This window comes from Xenopus tropicalis, chromosome 1 (genome assembly GCF_000004195.4).
Source record: "Xenopus tropicalis strain Nigerian chromosome 1, UCB_Xtro_10.0, whole genome shotgun sequence".
Classification (NCBI taxonomy): domain Eukaryota; kingdom Metazoa; phylum Chordata; class Amphibia; order Anura; family Pipidae; genus Xenopus; species Xenopus tropicalis.
In genome coordinates, this window is record NC_030677.2 from 128,700,431 (window position 1) to 128,725,596 (window position 25,166).

A 25,166-nucleotide genomic window follows, 5' to 3' on the forward strand; every position below is an offset into this window, starting at 1 on the left:
TTTCTTTTTTTTCTATTTTAATACAGCTCAGCAAATATACACACAAGTAAATTCACTCATCAATAACATTTTATTTTTTTCAGATTCAGCTGCAACAACACAGAACAGTGCATTCTCCTTGGTTAGTTCCAGGTTGGTTCCTGTAACAAAAGTAATTTAAACAAACCAGATGCTGAGAAACATTTACAGGATGTATTCAATCCCAAACACAAAATCAACGCAAAGCATGTGAGATTCTATGATTAAAATGCAAACATTTTGTTTAAATGTATCATACTGTTAGTAACTTGCAAAACCTCAGAACACAAAAGAGTGCTGGACTCTAAGACAATAACCTTGTTTTTAGCTAGAGATGTCTTACTGCTTTTAAACCAAACACCAACAGGGCACATTTACTTTGGGCAAACTTACACCAGCGTAGAAGCTTTTAGCAACCAATGAGCAATTAGCTTTGATCAATCTGTTTGCAGGTAACATACTAAAAGAAAATCTCTGATAGGTTATGTGTTTTCTGCCCAGTTTGAGTAAATGAGCTGCAATGTAGTTACTGAATTTCTCACTTAGTATATAAAATGTAAAATACACCAATATCTAATCAAGCTGCACACACTAACCTACCAAGGTGTAAGGACCTGAGGGGTCGGAATTGGATCTGATATGGTTTAAGTCTCTATGCTGGAGCCCTGCAATGTTTTTAAAGACATGTATTTTATTACATATATTTTATTCATAAAGAGAATAAAAGCTAAGTTTTATTTATCAGATGCCAGGAGATGCAGCTTTTTTTTAACTTTATTCTGTAAAAAAGGTAAAATATTTGTTTTTTTTAGCAAAACACATATTTTTCCAATTATTGTCACATATTAAATAACAGAGGTGATTTTTTTGCCTTGATAATTTTGTTTGGGGCACAATATTAAAATCATGACTTGACCACAGCTCTGTCAAATACAAATACATGAACCACTGCAATTCCATATATGTATACAAGAGCTATACGTTTGGAGAGCCATATGATTATGAGTTGCTTAAAACAGTCTGCTGCCATTTGTTGCTTTCTTATTAATCTATTAATGAACTTGATCACAAGATGATGCTCACAGCAAGTGTCTTGATTAAGACATAAAATGGCTTACTCTAATTAAGTGTTTCATTCTAAAGACTTTAATGTTAGGATTTTAGTAAATAAGGCAACCAACTTGCTTCCTGAGTTCAGAGAAAACAGCAAATCATTAACACAACCAAACACCTACATATTAAAGTCAAATGGTAAACCTGGTTGCCGCCTAATGCATGTGCCAATGATCACCAATTTTGCATTAACATCCAATCTTACAGTAAAACCGCCTCAACATTTGTAATGTGTCTGTGGGTTAAGATGTTTCCTGCGTCTGACTGCCCACCAAGATCTTTCTATTCTCTGTCTTCACCAGCAGTGGTGACAGTAAATGCTGAAGACTCAGAATTGGGCTCCTGTTCTGCTGCACCTTTAGTACTCTCATTGCTAACCGGGGAGTTGCTGGACAGGGAAATAATTCCAGAATCCTGGCTGCTGGGCGGAGAAAGCACTGCTAAAAACAAGACAAAAATACACAAAATTAGATCCATTTCAGTTGCACATATAAATTTAGTCACTGGCATCAAGGGGACATGCAAGATCAGTGGTTTGTTTTGGAGTAAAAGGGAGTGTCCATGGAAAGGACAGTTAGGATGTGAAGAATTTTATGTGTTTAGAATTTATTTTGTATAATAGCCCTAAAAAGAATAGATCTTCCAATGTTCATGTTTAAGGTGTACTCCAATGCAGAACAAATGAATAATGCTGCTAAGCACTCGGGTTTATGTAGCCATCAATGGCAGCTTCAATTGCATTATAATAATGCAAGTAGCAAAAACTTGGCAATGGAATCTAAAGTTGAAATTTTTTTCAAGGAAGTATTGAAAGAATGAAACAATCTCTCTTTCACTTGATTTGTAACTGATATTACTGATACCTGCTGGTAAGTTACAAGGGTGATCGTTTTTTTCATTAAAACAACTGCAGAATATTCTAGGACACTTTTAGCTTATTAAAATTAGCAATCAGTCATAGCGAGAAAATATTTTCTTCTCACAAGTTATTCCATTTTACAACAAGGGCCACTGTTTGGACAAAAGAGGTGAGAAGTGCTAAAGCTATTCATTTATCATCTACAGTAAGTTCTAAATGGGGTAAATAATACCCCATATTTTAATCAACAAAGTATGTTTTGTAGGAATGCAAGCCATTTAAATGATGTGTTACTAGTATCTGAATGGTTATTTTTAAACATTTATGCTGAAATCAGAGGCACCATACTTAAACACTCTGACATGCAAACAGCAAATGTATTCCTAGCAACACAGATGTATTCTGCATTAGTAAGTATCAGTCACTGCTGTTTTATTACAGATGAATATTGAATCAAGAAAGAACAAAGAATATATAGTGTTTAGTGCCAGAAATTGCATTTTTTGTTTCATCTACTCTATCTGTATAAATAATTGTATGTGTGGCACACACATATATTGATAGACATAGGACTGTAAAAAGTCAGTGGAGTGCCCCAAAACAAGGAGTATTTGTAAAGCTTTATTTTAAAGAAAATTTCTGAAAAGCAAACTATGTTATCACCAGCTTTTTTTATGCTGTAAAAATGCAAGCCATTTGTACTACAGCATAAATCAGCCATGTCCTATAGTTCAGGCATATGAGGATGCAATACACAAGTGATATACACAAGGAAGGTAGGTCCTTTAGATCCTACTCACAATCTCTCTCCCTGCTCCTGCCAAGCCTGAATGTAATTAAAGTGAAGCTGCAGTGGCAATTTCTCCCCTCATTAACTTGCTGATTGGTTTCAGCCTCAGGATTCAGCCAGACTGCAGTTTGTCACCAATTTCAAATGGCCAATCGTTAATACTAATGTTTGTGTAACTAACTGCCGGCATCTGCCACTGCTCGTTGTACAACAATAATGGTGAGAAGGTACATTAGTGCTCATGTGTTAATTCAACCTGTGTTCATCAATGGAGAAATCTATGATGTAATTAAGTTAAATGCATTGGTAGCTCTGTAAAGGACTAAATCACAGTAGGTCTTACTGAGCTCTGACATGTTCAATGTCAATACGTATTACATGCGATTACAACCATTCTTTTCTGCATGCTGAAGCCCAGCGAAGGATCTGTGCAAGCAACAATGCATGTAAAAAAAATCACTGTTATTGTTAGCAGAAATTTTTGATCTATTAACCACTTATTTTAATCCATAACTCCATAATATCCCTTTTAGAAGCAGTTTAAGAAGAGAGTAACATTCTGAATATCACAGGGCAGCTATAAAGCTTAAAGGGAAAGCTTACAATAAATATTACAATTATTGTGATGTAGCCAAGCGTTTCCGTGATGGCTCTCCTGAACATCTCTAACCCTACTTGTAATTTTAGTGGCGTTTTACAGGGGTAAATCCACAGAACTGCCTTTAAAAAGTAGCTGAAAAAAAATTCTGCCAACCCCTGTGGTAGCTACTAATAATATAAAACAATTTGCATTCAATCCTCACCCATTTCCAACTTCACTTCTGAAATGTCACTTTAGGGCAGTTACCTGAAGTTACCAAAATTCGATTTTTGTTTTGTTTACTATAAATCAGTGTAACCCTAGTCCTAACCCTAGTGCTATAGCAAACAGTTTCTCAGCATTTTCACACAAGAAAATTCAAGCAAAAAATTATAAATACTAAAGAACAGAAAAAATTTAAAAAATGTTTAAAAAAAATTCTCCCAAGTAACTGGGTTAGGGATAATTTTGAAAATATTATATACAATTTCCTTTATAGAAAAGCAGTTAGAATGCAGTGTGTGAGATGAAATTCATGCAAGTGGCAACACCTATGGCAATGCATATGGAGCAAACATACAGTCCAAAATTTTGTTAGATAAATAGGGTTTTTCGCCACTGAGGAGTTAAGTGCTAACACTGGCCTCCTGCTGTAAAGCAATGAAAAATGAAACAAAGCAGTGTTTGTTTCTTGAAGTAATTGTAGCCTAATATTTCTCCTAGCTGCTATTCATTCCCACTTAAATGGGGCTTTAAATCTCCCCTGGTTTTTTCAGCTGATAAGTAAAGGGTAAGTGAACATGGTCTTACTTCTGACACCTTAGATTAGAGCAGTGCTGTCCAACTTATTACATGTAGTGGACCAAATATTTATCATATACAGGTATGGGACCCGTTATCCAGAATGCTCAGGGCCTGGTGTTTTCCAGGTAAGGGGGTCTTTCCGTAATTTGGATCTCCTACCTCAAGTCTGCTAATAAAATTATTTAAACAGTAATTAAACCCAACAGGATTGTTTAGGTTCCAGTAAAGATTAATTATATCTTAGTCTGGATCATGTTCAAGCGACTTGTTCAAGCGACTGTTTTATTATTAGAGAGAAAAATTAAATCATTTTTAAAAATGTGAATTATTTGATTACAATGGAGTCTATTGGAGATGGTCTTTCCATAATTTGGAACTTTCTGGATAGTGGGTTTCCGGATAAGGGGTCCGATACCCGTATTATGTTTGAGGGCTGGATTAAATCAAAATAATGATGTCATATAGTGCAGTCTATGGAGCATTAAGCAGACTGAGGGTCATAAAAACAACTTTGGAAAGCCAAATCCGGTACACCAGCCTCCATTTGGACAGTTCTTTGTATAGTGAGGGCCTTAACAAAGCACACAAGCTCACACTTTTTGGCCAAAGTGTGGTACAGGTATGGGCCTGTTATCTAGAATGCTTTGGACCTCCGGATAATGGGTCTTTCTGTAATTTTGATCTCCATACTTTGTGTACTAAAAAACGATTTCAACATTAAAGAAACCCAACAGGGTTGTTTTGCTTCCAATAAGGATTAATTGTATCTTAGTTGGGAATAAGTACAAGCTACTGGTTTATTATTACAGAGAAAGAGGAAACCAGTTTAAAAAACATTAAATTATTTGATTAAAATGGAGTCTATGGGAAATGGCCATCTCCTAATTTGGAGCTTTGTGGATAATGGGTTTTTGGATAATGGATCTCATACATGTACTAACATTTTAAAAAAATATTAATTATAAAATGTACAATTGTGTTTCATTGGCACACAGGTGAGTGAATACTGCTAAGTAAATGAATATAGAATGTAGCTATAGAGCATTGTGGAAGAGGGAAAGCAAGACTGTGCGGCAGTAATTAGCACTAGGAGAGTTCATGACCTTTCTCATTGAATACATAGAAGGTCCACATATCTATTATGTATTCCACTTGGAGGAACCATTAATTACAAATGCAGGCAGCAATGAATGGGACTGATCTCTCGTGAGACCTGAGACTTCAACAAAGGAAGGTTCCAATGCTTAACACATTTAAATCTCTGTAATACTGTAGATCTTATGTAACGTGATTTAAATAATAGCTGATATAGCTAAAGAAACACAGACAAAACAATAGGTTGCTCTGTTAAATATTGCAGGTTGTCTTTACAATAAAGCAGAAAGTAACCATACATTGAGTTTAACATACACTTCTGATTAGACCAGGTTTCTTCATGCGTGTTTTGTAGATTACATGCACCTTTCAGCTTTGCAACCCAATATTAGTTTTAAACATTTAAACAATTACATTTTTTTTAATACAGGTAAAGAACCTGTTATCCAGAATGGTTTTCTGGATAAGGGGTCTTTCTGTAATTTGGATCTCCATACCTTTAGTCTTCTAAAAAATCATTTAAACATTAATGAAACCCAATATGATTGTTTTACATAGAATAAGTATTAATTATATCATAGTTTGGCTAAAGTACAAGGTACTGTTTATTTATTACAGAGAAAAAGGAAATCATTTTAAAAAAATAATAATTATTTGACTAAAATGGAGTCTATGGGACATGACCTTCCCTTCTCCTACCTTTAAATATAGCAGCATGGTCGGGGCTGGGAGGTGTGGCGTGTGAGGGCTAGGGGAGGAGGGATTGGTTGTGCCAGGCCCCCTTAGACTATGAGGTTAGACCGTCACAGTTGGGGTTGGTTTCTTTTTGCTGGGGGCTGAAGCCCCCTGTGTGTGAGCACCCTTACATCTCTTAGGTAAAATACAGAATTGAGAGCATTTAAAGTAAGTGCATTAGGGCAAACAACATGCTGTTTTCCACCTGCGTTCCACTACAGGCACATACTGAAAAATGGAATGCGTTCCTTCCTGCTCTCTCCTGTGGTGCATTCTTCTGTGTTCCACCGCTCGTGAGTACGAGCCTTTAGGATAAGAACCCACAGAGCAAGTTACTCGCCCACAATAGATCTCTGCTATTATAGACGAGTACCCGCCCCGAAAAGGCTTTTCATCAGCAAGAACAGAAATCGCCAGTGGGAAGTCCTTCGCATCACTTCATTTTCTGAAATTGCATGAAGTTGCCTGATGGATGAAACTTCATGTGACTTCGGATTACCGGAGCGATGAGAAGGCCTTTCCACAAGTGACTTCTATTGTTACCAGTGGAAAGCCTTTTTGGAGTGGTTAGTCATCTGCGATAGCAGAGATCTATTGTGGGTGAGTAACTCGCTCCGTGGGTTCTTACCATTACAATTTCTTTACTAATTAAGGAAATCTAGCTGATTACCATTACATTCCTGATGCCACTGTTTAGGAGATCAGAAAGAAAAAACAATAAGGGCTCTGGCACACGGGGAGATTAGTCGCCCGCGGCAAAACTCCCTGTTCGCGGGCAGATGGCCATCCCGCCGGCGACTTACATGTTCGCCGGTGGGATGGCAAGGTGAAGGCAACTCGGGGAGATTAGTCGCCCGCGAACAGGGAGTTTTGCCGCGGGCGACTAATCTCCCCGTGTGCCAGAGCCCTAATATGTGATTTTTATATCAGAACAAATGAATCACCAGATATATTTACCGCATCCAAAATAAAATACAAAAGTAGCAGTTACAAGTTACTTGCATAACATAACAGCTTATACTTTTTATTATGATTAGAAAAAAAGGAGTAGAGAGACATTACTGACATATAAAATGCATATATTCTGTTTAGATCTTAAATATATTGGTTTTCTCCTCACTTGCAAACTACTGCCATAACTGCTAACATCTTAAGTGCCTGGGATTATCCTGGAAACCCCCAGTTTGACAAGTTCATTGTGTACTTTTTTGAGAGCTTATTCCTGGCACTGTGAGGATGGTATAAAAGGTAGGAACATGAATAGGGATCTTTATTCTATCTGATCGGATGGATTAGAAATATTCAGTTCCAGTACAAGCCTACATTCTAGCTGATTGAGAAGGAGCTTGCTCAAGATGCAAAGGGAAACTTTCCCTTCTTTGTTGACATTAGGTCAATAAGGGCTCTGGCACACAAGGGAGGTTAGTCGCCCGTGACAAATCTCCCTTGTTGCGGGCGACTAATTTCCCGATATGACATCCCACCGGCGAAAATGTAAATCGCTGGTGGGATGGCATACGCGGCGGCGCGATCGCCGAAGTTGCCCCTCGAGGCAACTTCGGTGATTTCCGCAAATCGCGGCGCCGCGTATGCCATACCACCGTGTGGCAGAGCCCTAAATAGGGCTTATACTACCTCAGGTATCTCTAAGGATAAAATAGAACTGCATAAGGACATTTAGGACCCTTGGACCACTTTCCAATACAAGAGCTACTATTAAAAAATTTTTAACTTGCTTTTAACGGGCCTTAAACCCTTTCAATCTGCAAGAGAATGGTGGAATTCCCAAATACCAGAACTCACTGAAGAGGACTGGGAAGACTCAACAGATACCATGTATAGCTGACTCTCACCATCTCTATATTACACCACGCAGGCTACACCAAATGGCTCGGGACCAAATTGATCATTGCCCCAGATGTAGAACAGGGTCTGCCTATTTCTTACACATGATCTGGTCATGTCCCCTCATCGTAAGATTCTGGACAGCGGTAGTTAAAGGGGATGTTCTCCTTTGAGTTAACTTCTACTATAATGTAGAGTGTAATATTCTGAGACAATTTGCAATTTGTCTTTATTTTTTATTTGTATTTTTTAGTTCAATTTTGTTCAACAGCTCTCCAGTTTGAAGTTTTAGCATCTAACTGGTTGCTAGGGTTCACATTACCTTAGCAACCAGGGAGTGGTTTGAATGAGAGATTGGTATATGAATAAGAGAGGGCCTGAATAGAAAAATAAGTTATACAAAGTAACAATAACAATAAAACTGTAAGCTTCACGAAACAAAAGTTTTTGGCTGTGGGGTCAGTGGCCCCCATTTTAAAGCTACAAAGAGTTAGAAGAAGGAGGCAAATAATTAAAAAACTATGAAAAAATATATAATGAAGTCTAATTGAAAAAGTTGTTTAAAACTGACCATACTATAACATACTAAAAGTGAACTGAAAGGTGAACCACCCCTTAAATTACCTTGCAACTAACTTAGGTTTCCCTATGGTAATTGCCCCTACAACCTGCAAATTTTGAGTCTTAAACACTATAACTCCACATAAATACTCCAGGCTTCGGTTCAAAAAAACACATTGGATGGGCCCTTCCCCCTACTTTTAAGGCTTGGAAGAATATAGTAGATGCTGTCATCCCCTTGTTCCAACTCACCTATAAGTCCAGGGGTGCAATCACTAAGTTTGATAAAATCTGGGGTTCCTGGTGTGACATACATAGTGATTAAGGCATGCCATGTCCTCTATCCAGTCCTCAAGGAAGAATTAAACTCCATTGGACTCTTGTACGTTGTATACCTCAATATGTAAACAACTCTTTGCATTTATATTACTGCTGTACCTAGACATAAAACTTTTGTTTCATCTTACTGTCTGTAATGTACATCATCGCCACTGCTACCCACCAAGGTGTAATTCTGACCTGAATCTAAACTCCTTTTGCTTAACTGGTTGCTTCATTTCTTGGACAAAACAGAACCAACAAAAACTGAAACAGAAAGAATGAGCCACTCCAACTTCCTGCCTCTTACAGGTTTGTTAAAACAAATTACAGAAACAAATTATTCAGAAACCCTCTGTAAAATGAGCTGTTCCTTATCTCAATACCTAACAAATGCTGCAGCTGGGGGAAGGGTTTGTTTTTATACGTAACCACTGCCTAAACACTCTGAGGTCAATTTCATCAGCAGCAAATTAACATGTCTGTATGTGTGTTAGAGGAAATCAGAATAACTGCAGGAAATACCCAAACTAGACTAGTTAAAATTATCTGCATAAAGGATAAAATAACTGTTTTTCTGTAATGGACAGACAAAATTGCTTCTTGTAGCTACACCATGCAGCAGACTGAAAAATGCAGCAGAAAACTGTGTTCCCTTGCAGGGGAGGGTATGCATTTACACCCATGGCTTTGGTCACTGCAAGTGAAATCCTTAGTTTGTATGTCTGAATTATGTTTCAGGGGGTGTCCAGTTTTACTACTTCCCTCCAGTAGCAATGACAATTGCCTAAACTGGCCCAAAGCAGGTGACTGTCTCGTGAAAACATGCCTATATTGTCAGGCCACTTTACTGTAGGATTAAACATTTTGGCAACTTGCTGCAGCAAAAAAACAGCCAATTTAATGTTTATATAATTTATAGGATACACCTTTTCATTCTTTTATACTATGACTGTAGATAAAAGTTTGTGTGTTTACAAATTTTAGCATAGAGAATTTGAGGTTTAAGTAGCATACTTTACACATATTTAGAGATAAACAAGCCGTCCACGACGCAGCTCACGCTTAGATAACAGTATCAAGTTTTCTCTTTTTTAAATAGCAAAGATGCGGGAGCTTGCATTTCAAAATATATATGCATCCCCTGTGGGAAAATGCCTACAGCATAACTGATGAAGAGGAAACCAAGCAAGATGTTTTTATTTCTTTGATGCAGGTGCTTTAAAACCTTAAACTGTCTGGATCTTTCACGTAAGCGCCTCACAGTTTACGCAAGAAGTCAAGGCAAAGCTGCTTTGGTGACAAAACTATGCTGCGGGTATGGTTAGCAGAAAGTAATTTTCACAAAACACATACAATAGCATTTCCATAACATGTCTTTTCTTTATGAGGCAACAAAGTAATTCACAATATCCCTTCTAGGCTTTGCAACAGTTGCTTGACAGAACCGTCACTGCATATGGATGTGTAGTGAAGGGGAAAAAAAAACCTCAAACAGCCTGAGGCAAAAGCTGATACAGATGTAATACAAGGAACTACAAGGAAGAGGGCCTCTGCAATTACCCTGCTATTTAACCCAATCTATGGATCATCAGTAAAACGTTTAGTGCAGCATTTAAAGTGAGACAGGCTGACAAAGCATAAGCTGCTTATCTGTCCCCTCCAGCCATTATGCTCTCTTAACCTGGGAGTCATGTCAAATAAAACAACAGTGCATTGACATCCCACTTCTGCACAGCTTAAAAAGGAGATTGACAACTTCCCGATTCTCTGCAGCCCTCACTGGATTCAGCTCACTCACAGTTAGAAGTGCCTCAGCTATACACCTATAGAATCACTCTGCCTGTCCAAATGCTTTGCCGTAGGTCATTTAAGGGTATGGTTAAGACACCCTATACCCCTAGTCAAAAAAACCGAATATTATAATATGTCATGACCTTACTCAGAATACCAAGGGATGATAAACTAATGCTGCCAGCACCATATCTCAGAGAAGCAAGCAGGGATCTGGGAATTTAGATATGCAGTAAGTACTTAAAAAGAATGCCTTTAGACTTACTTTTAATTTATATTAACCTTTCATTGTCCTTTAAGGTATGGAGATCCAAATAAAGGAACGTCCCCTTATCTTAAAAAAAAAACCCAGGTCCTGAGCATTATGCATAACAGATCATATATCTGCAGTTAAAGTAATTTCTCCACTGGGTCTTTTAATCATCTGGCTTGTATACATCAAGCTTCTCAACAAATGGTGGTCTAAGCTGTGTAAAAAACACTATACATATTTGGTATTGGCACACTTGGGGCATATAGCCCTTTCCAAATCAGTTGTATGTTTAATAATATTCATGTTACAGAATTGGAATTTACTAAAAAAGTAGGCAGATTTAAATTACAGGATGCCCACAAAAAATCAAAAAGGGAATTTTAACTACTCATCGATAAATCCTTTACTTGAAGTCCCAGAGGCCACACCGGTACCAAACAGTTAATAGGAAGTAGGGCAGGAATAGATGTGCAGTGGAGGCGCTCTACCTCTTCCCAAAAGAGGGAATTGCTCCTCTTTTAGTCATGAAGCATAGAAAGATAACCAATACAGGAGTAATAAAGGGGTGGTACTTCTAGTGCTGAATAATACAAACCTCTTTTTCTTGAGTCGTCTCTTGTGCAACACAGGTACCAAATGGTGTGTCCCAATGTAACAGAGTGAAAAAAAGGAAAAAGGAAGCCCTTTATTTAAAAGAATTGGAAAATAATATAAGATCAACCGAGAAATCTTAAACCACTGCCTACAAAACCTTGTGGCTGAAAGTTGCTTGAGAGGAGGCAAAAACATTGAACTTGTAGACCTTTATAAGTGAATTAAAGTCCATGTAGTGGCTCTGCAAATCTGGTCTACCAAAGCTTTATTGGCATAAGCCTATGAAGCTCTCAAGGCTCTGGTAGTGTGAACTGAGACCAGAAAATGCAACAGTGAAAGTAAGGCAATTGCTGTTGTACTCAGAACCACTTTTGGCATGAAATCAAATTGTGTATATACCTCCTCATTTTCATGGAATATACGGGGGTGGGGGTGGGGGGTTGTATGTTAAAGTTGCTAATTCTAATACCAAGTAAATGGTTATGAGAGAGGCCACATTAAAAAAAGGGGTTTGAGGCTAACAGAATATAAGAGCTCTAAGTGTTCCTTTTGTAGGGTCTAAAGTCCTAGCCTGAAACTTCATTCAGGTGACTCCACATATTTAACTCAACTGATGAGCTCCCTTACCATCATGGGACCTCAGTTTAGTCCTTTGGCCCTACAAAAGGTCTTGATTATGGGCTGTAACTTCCTAGATCCTTGTAAGTCCTACCAGACTTCTGTATGCTGGTCAGTGTTTGGTCTCTCCATGCTGCAATAGCCAAGGTGGAGGATATGGTTATTAGGAGTCCAAGGTAATTTTGCATATGAATTGTAGTGTGTTGAGAATGTTTGCCAGGTGGGATGGCATATCACATTCTTCATCAGGTGTGGCTAAGATACGTATTTAGCCCCATTTATCCTGATGTGACTTATTTAAAGGGTATAGAGTATCTAGCTTTTATCTCTTGAGAGGTTTTCTGTTGGGAGTTTTCCATTTCTTTTTAATCATTTTGCTGTTTCTCAGGCAGGAATGGCCCTGCTTGTTTTCTTGTGGATCCAAAGAGCTTGTCGAGTGCTTTAAAGTGGACCTGTCACCCAGACATAAAAAGCTGTATAATAAAAGTCCTTTTCAAATTAAACATGAAACCCAAATTCATTTTTTTATTACCACATCCAAACCAATTATAAAAGCATTTTAAAATCCCAGCTGTCAATCATATAATGCCTGACCCGCCTCTATGCCTTAGGCATAGAGGTGGGGCAGACAGTTACTTTCACTTTCAATTCAGAACTTCTTAGGTGTCACTGCACTCCTCACATTCCCCCTCCCTCCTCACCATGTAATTGTGTAACCAGTGCATGGATATGGGTATCAGGTCCCCTCATACTGGCACAGAAACAAGATATTGGCAGGATGCAATGCCTGCTTTAAAGGAACAGTAACACCAAAAAATGAAAGAGCTTTAAAGAAATGAAAATATAATGCATTGTTGCCCTGCACTGGTAAAACTGGTGTGTTTGCTATAGTAACACTACTATAATTTATATAATAAGCTGCTGTGTAGCCACGGGGGCAGCCATTCAAGCTGGAAAAAAGGAGAAAAGGCACAGGTTACATAGCAGATAACGGATAAGCTCTGTAGAATACAATAGTGTTTTATCTGTCATCTGCTATGTGCCTGTGCCTTTTCTCCTTTGAATGGCTGCCTCCATGGCTACATAGCAGCTTATTTATATAAATTATAGCAGACTTTCTGAAGTAAACACTCAACTTTTACCAGTGCAGGGCAGCAGCACATTATATTTTAGTTACTTTTATACACTTTCATTTTTTGGTGTTACTGGTCCTTTAATAACAGTGCCACAAAATGGCCCCTGCCTGCTTGCTGCAATTGTGAATTCCAAGGCTGAAGAAAATACGATTAAAATAATTTATATAGTGTAAGTAAAGTTTATTTTGCTTGCCAAACACAATAGAAAACAATTTGAATTTATTTCTTAAGGTGACAGGTCCGCTTTAACCTTTTTGGTGTCCCCCTTTTTGCCTACAGTGGAGAACACTTCATCAGTAATACTTCTACTTTGTCTGCTTGAGATCTCTTGGGGGCATGAGTGACTGGGGATGTCTGTTCAACCTCAAGCTCTAAACGATCTCTTTTTCTCAAAAGATATGTCTTTATCTGCTAGTGCTATTAGTGCAACAAACAGAAGAAGGGGGGTATGCTGATCTGTATGGAGCAACAGGCTGGTAACTTTGAACGGTGGTGGTGGCAAACTTTTTAATGGAAGCTGTCAAGCCCATGAATGATGCCTGAGTAAGTCTTTTAGCTAATCTGGTATAACTGCTTTTTTTGGGGAGGGGGAGAGTTAGGACTTGAATCTGCATGGGTAGCTAAGGACACTCTTGTAGTTTTGGCTTTGACATGCTCCGAATTTGTAGATCTCAGGGTCCATATAAAGACACAACTAAAAGCCAGCAGGGGAGAGGAGAAAAACCTAGTCTAGTAATATAAATTCCAAAAGTACAGAGGAGCACTCTGAGAAGGTTTACATTATTTAATTTTTGGGGTTTAGACCCCTTTAATGTTCTGATTACAAAATAATAAATTAAGCCACATGGGACATTCCAGGTGGTAAAGTAAACTGCCCAGGTCAACAACTTTTATTTTATTTATTTTATTAGAAGGAAAATATGTAGACCTGTTGGGAGAAGCCTGCATCGTCAGCCCAATCTAGTCTTTGCCAGAGAAATTTTCCAGGAAGTCTAGTTAATATCTGGTCAAGCCCCAACCTGATGTTGAACAGCAACCATTTTGGTACATCTTACAGGCCAGTAAGTTTCCAACTTAGTAATGAGTGACTAAACTAGCTTTGACTGTGTATGGTCTTAATAAAATACAAAAACCATTTTTGCTAAATGAATACAAAAGATGCTACTGACTTTGATACAAATCTACCAATTTTAAATACTTACCAATTTAAATGTTGTACTATAGACTACTTCAAAGAAAATAATGCCCTGTAAGCACTCTACCCAGTTTTCACACCAAATGCTGCATACAGAGAAATTTCACTCCATTACTTAATCTGCCTTGGAAAATTGCCTAGGATCTGCAGCCAAGAAACAGGGTTTTTATTTTGTGAAATACACAGGAATCATTCTTTTAGCTTACTGTGTTCTAAAGTGAAACTGCAGGATTAATGGTAGATATAAGTACAGTGAGCTTCTGTTCCTTTGAACTCTAAAGGTGAGAAGAAAAGGAAACTCAGCCAGACAACCACAAAGGACTGTTGTCATTTTTCAGCGGAAGACATAAAATGGATTACCTGTATCAGCTCACGAAAAGCAATGAGACATTTAGACTATGCCAAACACCTGCACCTGTGATAATCTTACATACACCACACGAACCTGTAAAACGATGTGATGCCAGTCTGACAAGGCCCTTGCATACTTGGAAAGCCATATAAACCCCATAGAAACCAATGCAACTTACTTGATTTCCATGTTGAATAAAAAATGTTGGTGTAATAGGATGGATCATTAATCATACAGTGTAATTACTAAACCCTAATAGCAATAATAAATTGCTACTTTAATTGATTCCATATATAACCATAACCCTAAGATGTGCAGTTTGCATTACTGAACAAACAACTTGGTTAAGACTAGGGATGAGTAAAGGGAAAATCTGAGGCAAATATCTGCCTATAAGGTGCAAGCAGGATCATCAGGATCTCCTGGATTTCACAAACTCACAGGCAAACAACTGATGAAATTTGCTCATCTCTGGTTAAAGCTGGCCATACATGCACTGATAATTGGTACATTTATGGCAGGAGACGAGGTGACTTATATTGGCATAGGACTCGGATATCAGTGGTCTCGCCTCTAAAGCCACCAGGGCACTGGCAAACGTTTAGTGCTGAATCCTCAGATAGGGGTAGAATTCTTTTGTTTCTACCTGCATATCTGACGATTCAGCATTAGTGGAGTATACAAACAATCTTTCCAGCAGTCATCATTACTGTAACGTGTATAGCAACCCTAATACCTAACAGCTCTCCCTGTATGTTTTGTTAGGAAGAATTTCAGGAAACTTTGGCAGATTACTAAATACCCTCCAAATTCTCCTGACTTAGGTAAGATAGTGGTGATTTGCAGCCCCCCCCCCCCATGCAATAAGGATTCAAGCAAATTTGGGCAATCATGGTGGCCAAAAATATTGCAAGATTATTATTATTATATAAGCGCTGGGATGCAAAAAGTCTCGAACTGTATTTTTTACTTGTTTTGTTTCTGGTGTATACTGATGTTGTGGGGTGTTTGGATTAGGACACAGTTGTTAATGTTGTGCTGGTGTTCAGTGGGCTTTCTCCAAGTCATCTTCCCGATGCCTCTATATGTGTTCAGCAAGAACATGTGCCTGAGCACAAGACAGCAGCCACTGACACATAAAATCAGTGAGCATATGGCAATTTGGCAGAATATCTGTTATTGTGTGACAATAAATTCTTATGCTTGATTAAACTACTGTAACAAATCTGTCTGGTCTTAAGTCAGCAAGCACATCAAAACTAAGCCATTAAGCACACAACAGAGAGAACAAAGTAAATGGCAAATTAAGGGAAGAAGTATTCAGATCATGCAAATATGGGGTATATTTTTAGTGAATTTATCAAGTTCAACCAACAACAGAAAATTCAGCTATAAGAAATATATACATATACTTTTAAACTGAAATGAACAAAAGTCATCCTTCACATTTTAATAGGTAATGGGAACTGCCGAAGCAGGTGATATCATAGACCAGTTTGTGAATAATACTATTCTACTATGATCCACTGGTATTTAGCTCAAGGTCTATACTTCTGATTAGGGATAATTGTATGACGAAAGCACTATTAGTTCAGACCTGTACCACTGTAAGTTTTATATAAACCCAAATTGACATTGCTCGTCTTCCCTTATTACGATTACAAGAGCAAAGTGAATTGATGTTATACTCAGTAGTTTTGTTTGTGTGCTATGTCCCAACACAAAAGCTTTTAATGTGTTTGAATGGAAATGAACTTCTATTTTAAGTTTTTTTTTTCTGATTAGGTCCACGTTACAAATGTTCTCTGAAAGTGGGAACAGCTACAGCTAACTTAATTCAAGCCAAACCCCCATACAGTATATAATAAAAGGCTCTAGTTTTGCCCAGGTCCAGTAACCCATAGCAACCAATTACATGTGTGATTTTAAAGGAGAAGGAAAGGCTAGTAAAGAGTTAATCTCAAGCTGCAGGCATACCTTCAGTTGTCTCAATAGTGCCCTTAAATCTCCCCATATTTCTCCCGTTCAGATGATCAGAAGCCACATACGAAAAAAAAAAAAACGCTGAGCTCTTTAAAGAAAATTCCCATAATGCCATGTTCCTGCACCAAGACTTCTGTACATGCCCAGTTAGTAGGACTATGAGGAAGCTTCCTGCTGAATGGCAGATCACACAGGAATTACAGAGACAAGGAAGGTGACAAAAAATCCTGTTTCTTCTCATAGAGAACTCAGTCTAGTGTTTCTGTGAGTGCTTATGGCTGTATTTACATAGACCTTTCTGATAAAGCTTACTTAGTTTTTAGCTTTCCTTCTCCTTTAAACAGGTGACCAGTAAATGCTTCCTGCTAATTGGTTGTCTTTGCACCTTTTACATTAACAAAAAATAATTTTATCTGCCACCTACTTTTTAAAATTGAGCTTTGTAGTATTATACAGTTCTCTACCACTGTCTGCAAGAATGTTTGTCTGCAGCACAATCCCCACTGTGTCACTAAGAAATGTGCAGCCGAATATATATATACATCCACCCTGTTATTCTTTGTCAACATATTCATCTACAAGTAAACACTAATTCCTAGAATTAAATGGTTTTGGCTGGCAGAGTATGACACAGGCAGCATAGGGAAGGCAGAGTATGGCACACACAGGCAGTGTAGGGCAGGCAGAGTATGCACACACAGGCAGCATAGGGCAAGCAGAGTATGACACACACAGGCAGGGTAGGAATCTGAGGTGTGAACAATGCAGGGGGTCAGTTAATTCTGAGTACTGATACCATTTAAAATTTACACAAAGGTAAGCAGTCACTGCAGCCAGATGAAGAAACATATGAAAGTGATTTCTTCCCTTCACCAAGCTGTAACTTTACAATTAACATTGATGATCATGCAAATATAGAAAAAGAAAAGTATTGTACAGTTTTAGAAATCCAAAGCAGGCAAATACAATATTCTTTTGGCAAAAGGCAGAGTATATGTTTGAGGCAGGGTCGGAAGGAAAAATGAGGACTGTAAGGATTTTGCCCGCATGTGAAAACAATAATGGTATAAGTTCAGTGAAACAATGATTAACATCAGGAAAGCTCTATCATGCACACAGCAAATATGAGTTCCATGAAACAAAATAAATTAAATTAATACAGTTTCCAAAATAAAAAAATAAAGGGAAACGAAAAACTAAACATGAAGAAAAATATAAGTTATCTCGATCTAACAGCTAAATTTCAACATAACTCAATCTGGACATCTCATCTGGTGTGAACTGCACTTATTCCTAGTGTAAAACCCACCGCGCTCAGCAATGATATACTGTAATGTCACCTCGCAATCTGGATTTACTATAAAGGGCTGTGACGAGTTTCAGAGCAGTAAACATTGCAGCGAGGTGTATTTCACACTGAGCTGGTTTTTATGAAGAACACTTCACCGCCCGGCTCCGACGGTCTCAGTGATGAATGGTGAAAGATGCGTGACAAGCTTCATCATTGTTTGTAAATCTTAACTGTTCCTGCTCACTAACTCTGTAGGCAATTTTCAAAGACAGCGGCCAACAGAAGGACAGCATAGCTCCCCTGAAGGTTATTCAACGCATATCTTGCTTATTTTAATATGAGTGGATTGTTGAGCAACAGCTAAGCACAAAAAAATTGAATATTAACCTTTCATTAATACCATAGTGGATTTAGTTGATTGCCTTGTGGATCCTAGTGGATTGCCTTGCTTTTGTATCCAAAAAATGGAAGGAGGTGAGCAGTCACTGTTTCATAATGAGAAAATATTAGGCCCTTCTTTTTCCAAGGACTCCAGATACAGATCATGCCCCAAAGCTGCCTGATGTCCATGACTCTGCATCATTTGATCATCCCACACTACTTTTAGTGTTTCGTTTTGTTGTTTTTTGATATTGTTTTAAATTCCCATGAATGTATGCCTGCTTAAAATAAAAAAACTAAAAACTGGAATAATAATTTAGACTAGCAATTGTCATCATTCCATCCACCAGTCTCTTTTTCTTTTATGTTTCTATTATGCTCTCCTTGACGTTCAATTATAGGGTGATCAGATCACTTGAAAATTTAGGGACACCTCTAATAAATACATGTTGCAGGACAGCACTGATTACATTTAAAATAAACTGCAATGAGTCCAGTCCATTTTTTAGACATGTCCCCGAATTTCAAGTGATCTGGTCACCCTATTTAATTACTCTTTTCTGCTACCCTCATTTGCAAGTATCTCACCTTTTCGGCTGCCGCTGATGCACAAATCTTTAAGAGGAAGCATAACCCAGAAGGCAGCCTGTCATATACTCAAAACTCCACTAACAGGTGACTGCCAATAAAGCAAATGACAGACTGTTTGGGCAGGTTCGGTGCACTTCTTAACCACAAATTGCTCAAGCAGCTATTTTAGGAGCACTGGAAAAACAATAATATGTATAGGTTTCACTTGAAACTGGATGAAATAGAAAACAATGATGGGATTAACCTCCCCTTGAAAATGTGTGAAATAGAAAACAACGATGGGATTAATTTCCCCTTGAAAGTGTGTGAAATAGAAAACAATAATGGGATTAATTTTCCCTTGAAAGTGTTTAAAATAGAAAACAATGATGGGATTAAATTCCCCTTAAAAGTGTGTGCAATAGAAAACAATTATCGGATTAACTTCCCCTTGAAAGTATGTAGCAAAAGGACAGGCTGAATATTCACTCTTTTAACCATTTTCAAGTTAAACTCAATTATTTCTAATATTTGAAGCCCTCCATAGCACTCAAGAGTACTCGGCAGATCAAACCTGCCGAATTTTTTTTTCCATGAAAAAAGTAACCTAAGCGTTAATAAATCTTGAATTACACAAGTTCTTTTCAAAAATTATGATTGTTTCGACAAATGATATTGGAAAAATCGAGTACTGTTGATAACCTGTTCATAAATCTCTAAAATATCTGACAGTAAAAAAAAATCGTCTTTTTCTCAAAATTGCTTAGTAAAGCTGCCCCTAAAACTCATACTTTTTTCAGTACCTGAGCAGCCTAAGCAAGAACAGGACACAAGGAGTAATTTTTACATTTTAGCACAAGCAAGGCTTAATGTCTACAAATACTGCAAATCTAGACTTAAAACAATCATTCCAGTGCTAGATGCTCAAGGATATATGTACATTGCTAGGAGTTTATAGCACTAATTTCCACAATAGGACCTAGCCCAGAAACAGCAGGACCAGGGCTATTCAAGGCACTTGCCAAAGCTGACAGCTCAAAGCAATCCGCCATTTTGACTGTTTGTACTTGCATATGTGCCAATCCAGTAAAAATGCATGCTTTTTGCCACTGACTGTGACAAATGAGAATATAGCACCCTGTCTTTGTACTGTGGAAGTTACTGACTGCTAAACAATGTAACACAAAGCGTAAATAAACAAAATAAGCTCAGATGTTTAATTACCACCTCATTCCCTCACACTGCATTCTATTGATTTGCATATCACAACTGCAACCCTTGAAACAAACCATAACAGTGAACACTAGATATAGATTCGGCAAACTTTTTCTGCATACCTTATACTGTGTTTTTAGACATCATGTTACATATTTGTCAGTTTGTACAACTCTTTTTTGTGTGACAGATAAAAAACATTTATCTAAAAGGTTCTTTCAGACATTTGATAACTTAATTACAGGCATTGTGCAACTCTGCAATTCTATGCTCTTGTAACTAGGAAATGTTGTAATTTTAGTGATTACTTTCAATACCAATAAAGCTATTGTACAAAGAAAGAACATCTTAAAGGGGTTGGTCACCTTTGAGATAACGTTTAGTATGATGTAGACAGTAATATTTTAAGACAATTTGCTTTTGGTCTTCATTTTTTATTATTTGTCGTTTTTAAGTTATTTAATTTTCAGTTCAGGTAATAGCAATAGTTTTTGCTTTGGCTGCTAGGGTCAGTGACAACTCATTTAAAAACTGCAGAGTTGGAAGAAAAAGCCAAAAAATGTAATTACTGTAACAAATAAATAATGAAGACCAACTGAAACATTGCTTAGGATAGGTCATTCTATAACAGGGATCCCCAACCTTTTATACCCGTGAGCCATAATCAAATGGAAAAAGTGTTAGGGAGCAACACAAGCAAAAATTAAGGGGTTCTTTTGGTTATGGAATGGAGGGGTTGCCATCAAAACACCTTCAAGCATGAGTGCTTGTAAAAGGCACCTGTGTAACCATAGGGGAAGCTGAGTGACTTCTTAGAGTCCTAAAAGTGTGGGGTTGTTTACGAACACATGTGCAGTGTGCACATGACAGATTTAAGACAGAAATCATATTTTCTTACCCATTATTCAGCTTTCTTTCCACGAATTGTGTCTGCACTTTAAAGGAACAGTTCAGTGTAAAAATGCTAGGTATAATAGATAGACTGCCCAAATTGAAAAAATATTTCTAATATAGTTAGGCAAAAATGTAATCTAGGAAATCGAATATGAAGATAGGCAGGCACTCCGAATTATTTGTTGCAAAAGTGGAAAAATGCAGCCAGTAGAAAAAATAGTTAAGTTAAAAAAGTATAAATTTTATTTTATCCATATGTAAAAACAAATAGCCTTACGCGTTTCATACCAATAGGGTACTTAGTCATAGCCTATGACTAAGTACCCTATTGGTATGAAACGCGTAAAGCTATTTGTTTTTACATATGGATAAAATAAAATTTATACTTTTTTAACTTAACTATTTTTTCTACTGGCTGCATTTTTCCACTTTTGCAACAAATAATTCGGAGTGCCTGCCTATCTTCATATTCGATTTTCTGTGATGGCTCCCTATGCTGAATGGTCTGGGGCATGAGCACCCGGACCCACCGTCACTGTGGGTAAGAGCTGTATATCCACAAAAAGTGTGATCATATTCTATTTGTGTTTTAAAAATGTAATCTATAAAGGCTGGAATGAGCAGTGTCTTAAACAACATCCATATTAGCAAACTAACTAAACAGTTATGACCCATATGCCCCTCCCCCAAACTCAATGATTGGTTACTGACAGAGCTAACAGAGCTGTAAAGTAGGAAGTAATGTCCTGGCGATTACGTTAAGACATCTGCCTGCTCCAGCCTTTATAGATTACCGTATATACTCGAGTATAAGCAGAGTTTTTCAGTACTGAAAATGTGCTGTATACTCGGCTTATACTCGAGTATATGGTGCTAACCTGGCTGATGTAACGCACCCCCTGTGCACAGCCACCCCCCCCCCCCACCGTGGGCAGTAAAGGAGTGTGTGTGCGCGTTCCTTGAGTGACCCCCCCATGGCCGGTAGAGAAGTGTGCATGCGAGCACGTTAGCACTGACTCTGGCATTGTAACATGTGCGCGACCCCCCCGTGGCCGGTAGAGGAGTGTGCATGCGAGCGCCCAATACCTGGTACATTGGAAAGGTTATGGCCCTGAAGAGAGGTTCCAGCATCCGATGTCCAGGTTTCCTCTGGAGGGGGGTAATGTAACTATACCTGGTGGTCGAGGGGGTCTGCTTCTTCTATGCACGCGCGTGTCCGCTGCCTTTTTGACGCGCATGCGCATTCTGTATTTTGCGCCACGCACTTGCTTATTTCCGCGCTATGCTACGTATGGCGTCACAATGGCGCAAAATTTGAATATTTAAAGCCGAACTTGCTGTGCACTCATTGCCCAACGTAGGTTTACTTCCTGTGAGTTTATTTATTTTTAAATGTTTTTTTAGTAGAATTAAGGTATGGAGATCTAAAATACAGATCACTTGTCCAGAAAACCCCAGGTCCCGCTCTTTTGAATAACAGGTTCCACACCTGTATTGCATATTAGGTCCTTTGAACAGGATACCTTTAAGTAAAAACATACTTTATGTTTATGCACTGCATAAGTGCTTTGCAGACCTACAAAGAACTTACCACTTGCCTTCGCCTCAGAATATGATGGGATCTCTTCAAAAGTGAGGAATGGTGGAACACAAACTGGGTTGGGTACACTCTGTCCCAGATAAGGGGGATAGTAGGAATGCATGCGAAATTGAGAGCTTGCACTGTGACCCGGGAAACGATTCTCTCCATTCTTCATCTACACAAAATGTAGAGCAACCTATAATTAATATACTGTTTCTTACTGTATATATGGCAGCAGGCAATATACTGTAACAAATTAGGCATAAACTCACATGAACAAAGACTTGTCTACTTTCAAATAACTCTAAATAAAAATATTTAACATGCTTTTAGTGTTATGTACTTTATGACTGTAGTTACCATTATTTTTTACAATAACAATATTTATATACTACAGTGGCTTGCAAAAGTATTTGGCCCCCTTGAACTTTTCCATATTTTGTCACATTACAGTCACAAACATGAATCAATTTAATTGGAATTCCACGTGAAAGACCAATACAAAGTGGTGTACACGTGAGAAGTGGAACGAAAATCATACATGATTCCAAACATCTTTTACAAATAAATAACTGCAAAGTGGGGTGTGCGTAATTATTCAGCCCCCTGAGTCAATACTTTGTAGAACCACCTTTTGCTGCAATTACAGCTGCCAGTCTTTTAGGGTATGTCTCTACCAGCTTTGCACATCTAGAGACTGAAATCCTTGCCCATTCTTCTTTGCAAAACAGCTCCAGCTCAGTCAGATTAGATGGACAGCGTTTGTGAACAGCAGTTTTCAGATCTTGCCACAGATTCTCGATTGGATTTAGATCTGGACTTTGACTGGGCCATTCTAACACATGGATATGTTTTGTTTTAAACCATTCCATTGTTGCCCTGGCTTTATGTTTAGGGTCGTTGTCCTGCTGGAAGGTGAACCTCCGCCTCAAGTCTTTTGCAGACTCCAAGAGGTTTTCTTCCAAGATTGCCCTGTATTTGGCTCCATCCATCTTCCCATCAACTCTGACCAGCTTCCCTGTCCCTGCTGAAGAGAAGCACCCCCAGAGCATGATGCTGCCACCACCATATTTGACAGTGGGGATGGTGTGTTCAGAGTGATGTGCAGTGTTAGTTTTCTGCCACACATCCCAGCATTTTGGCCAAAAAGTTCCATTTTGGTCTCATCTGACCAGAGCACCTTCTTCCACATGTTTGCTGTGTCCCCCACATGGCTTGTGGCAAACTGCAAATGGGACTTCTTATGGTTTTCTGTTAACAATGGCTTTCTTCGTGCCACTCTTCCATAAAGGCCAACTTTGTGCAGTGCACGACTAATAGTTGCCCTATGGACAGATTCCCCCACCTGAGCTGTAGATCTCTGCATCTCCCCCAGAGTCACCATGGGCCTCTTGGCTGCATTTCTGATCAGCGCTCTCCTTGTTCGGCCTGTGAGTTTAGGTGGGTAGGTTTTGGTAGGTTTACAGTTGTGCCATACTCCTTCCATTTCTGAATGATCGCTTGAACAGTGCTCCGTGGGATGTTCAAGGCTTTGGAAATCTTTTTGTAGCCTAAGCCTGCTTTAAATTTCTCAATAACTTTATCCCTGACCTGTCTGGTGTGTTCTTTGGACTTCATGGTGTTGTTGCTCCCAATATTCTCTTAAGGTGGCCATACACGAGCAGATCCGCTCGCTTGGCGATGTCGCCAAGCGAGCGGATCTTCCCCCGATATCCCCACCTACGGGTGGGCGATATCGGGACCATTTAGGTAAAAAAAATAATAATCCGATCGTTTGGCCCTGGGGCCAGACGATCGGATTATGTGGGCGGCAATGGGGCAGTCGGATCGGGGACCGCATCAACGAGCCGATGCGGTCCCTGATCCGACCAGATTTTCTAACCTGGCCGATCGAGATCTGGCCAATTTCAGGCCAGATATCGGTCGGCCAGGCCGATCTGCTCTCCCCATACACGGGCCGATTAGCTGCCGAATCGGTCCAAGGGACCGATATCGGCAGCTATAGTCGGCCCGTGTATGGCCACCTTTAGACAACCTCTGAGGCCGTCACAGAGCAGCTGTATTTGTACTGACATTAGATTACACACAGGTGCACTCTATTTAGTCATTAGCACTCATCAGGCAATGTCTATGGGCAACTGACTGCACTCAGACCAAAGGGGGCTGAATAATTACGCACACCCCACTTTGCAGTTATTTATTTGTAAAAAATGTTTGGAATCATGTATGATTTTCGTTCTCACGTGTACACCACTTTGTATTGGTCTTTCACGTGGAATTCCAATAAAATTGATTCATGTTTGTGGCTGTAATGTGACAAAATGTGGAAAGGTTCAAGGGGGCTGAATACTTTTGCAAGCCACTGTATAGTGGCAGGACTTTAAAAAATAAACGTCTCACTTAAATGCAGAGACTGACAGAATAACACACAGAGCAGTACAATTTTCAGTACTACTGTGCATGCCCTGTCTCTTTCTGACTTAAATACATGTCATTAATTGCACTGCACAGCAGGGGCATTTGCAGTAGTTCTGGAAAGTGACTGTCCTCCAAACTTGCCTGCAGGAGGAAACTTTGCGCAACTTTGCAT

At 38.7% G+C, this 25,166-nt stretch overlaps 1 protein-coding gene across 1 annotated transcript in view; it reads right to left on the reverse strand.

Moving 5' to 3' along the window:
• dmrt1 (doublesex and mab-3 related transcription factor 1) overlaps positions 1-25,166 on the reverse strand; it is a 48,054-nt gene continuing 22,888 nt past the window's right edge. Inside the window, exons 5-6 of the mRNA XM_031890717.1 lie at positions 22,586-22,751; positions 1-1,571 (exon numbers count right to left, since the gene is read on the reverse strand). Coding sequence (XP_031746577.1) covers positions 1,414-1,571; positions 22,586-22,751 — 324 coding nt within the window. The 3' untranslated portion in view covers positions 1-1,413. The remainder of the gene's footprint in view (positions 1,572-22,585; positions 22,752-25,166) is intronic.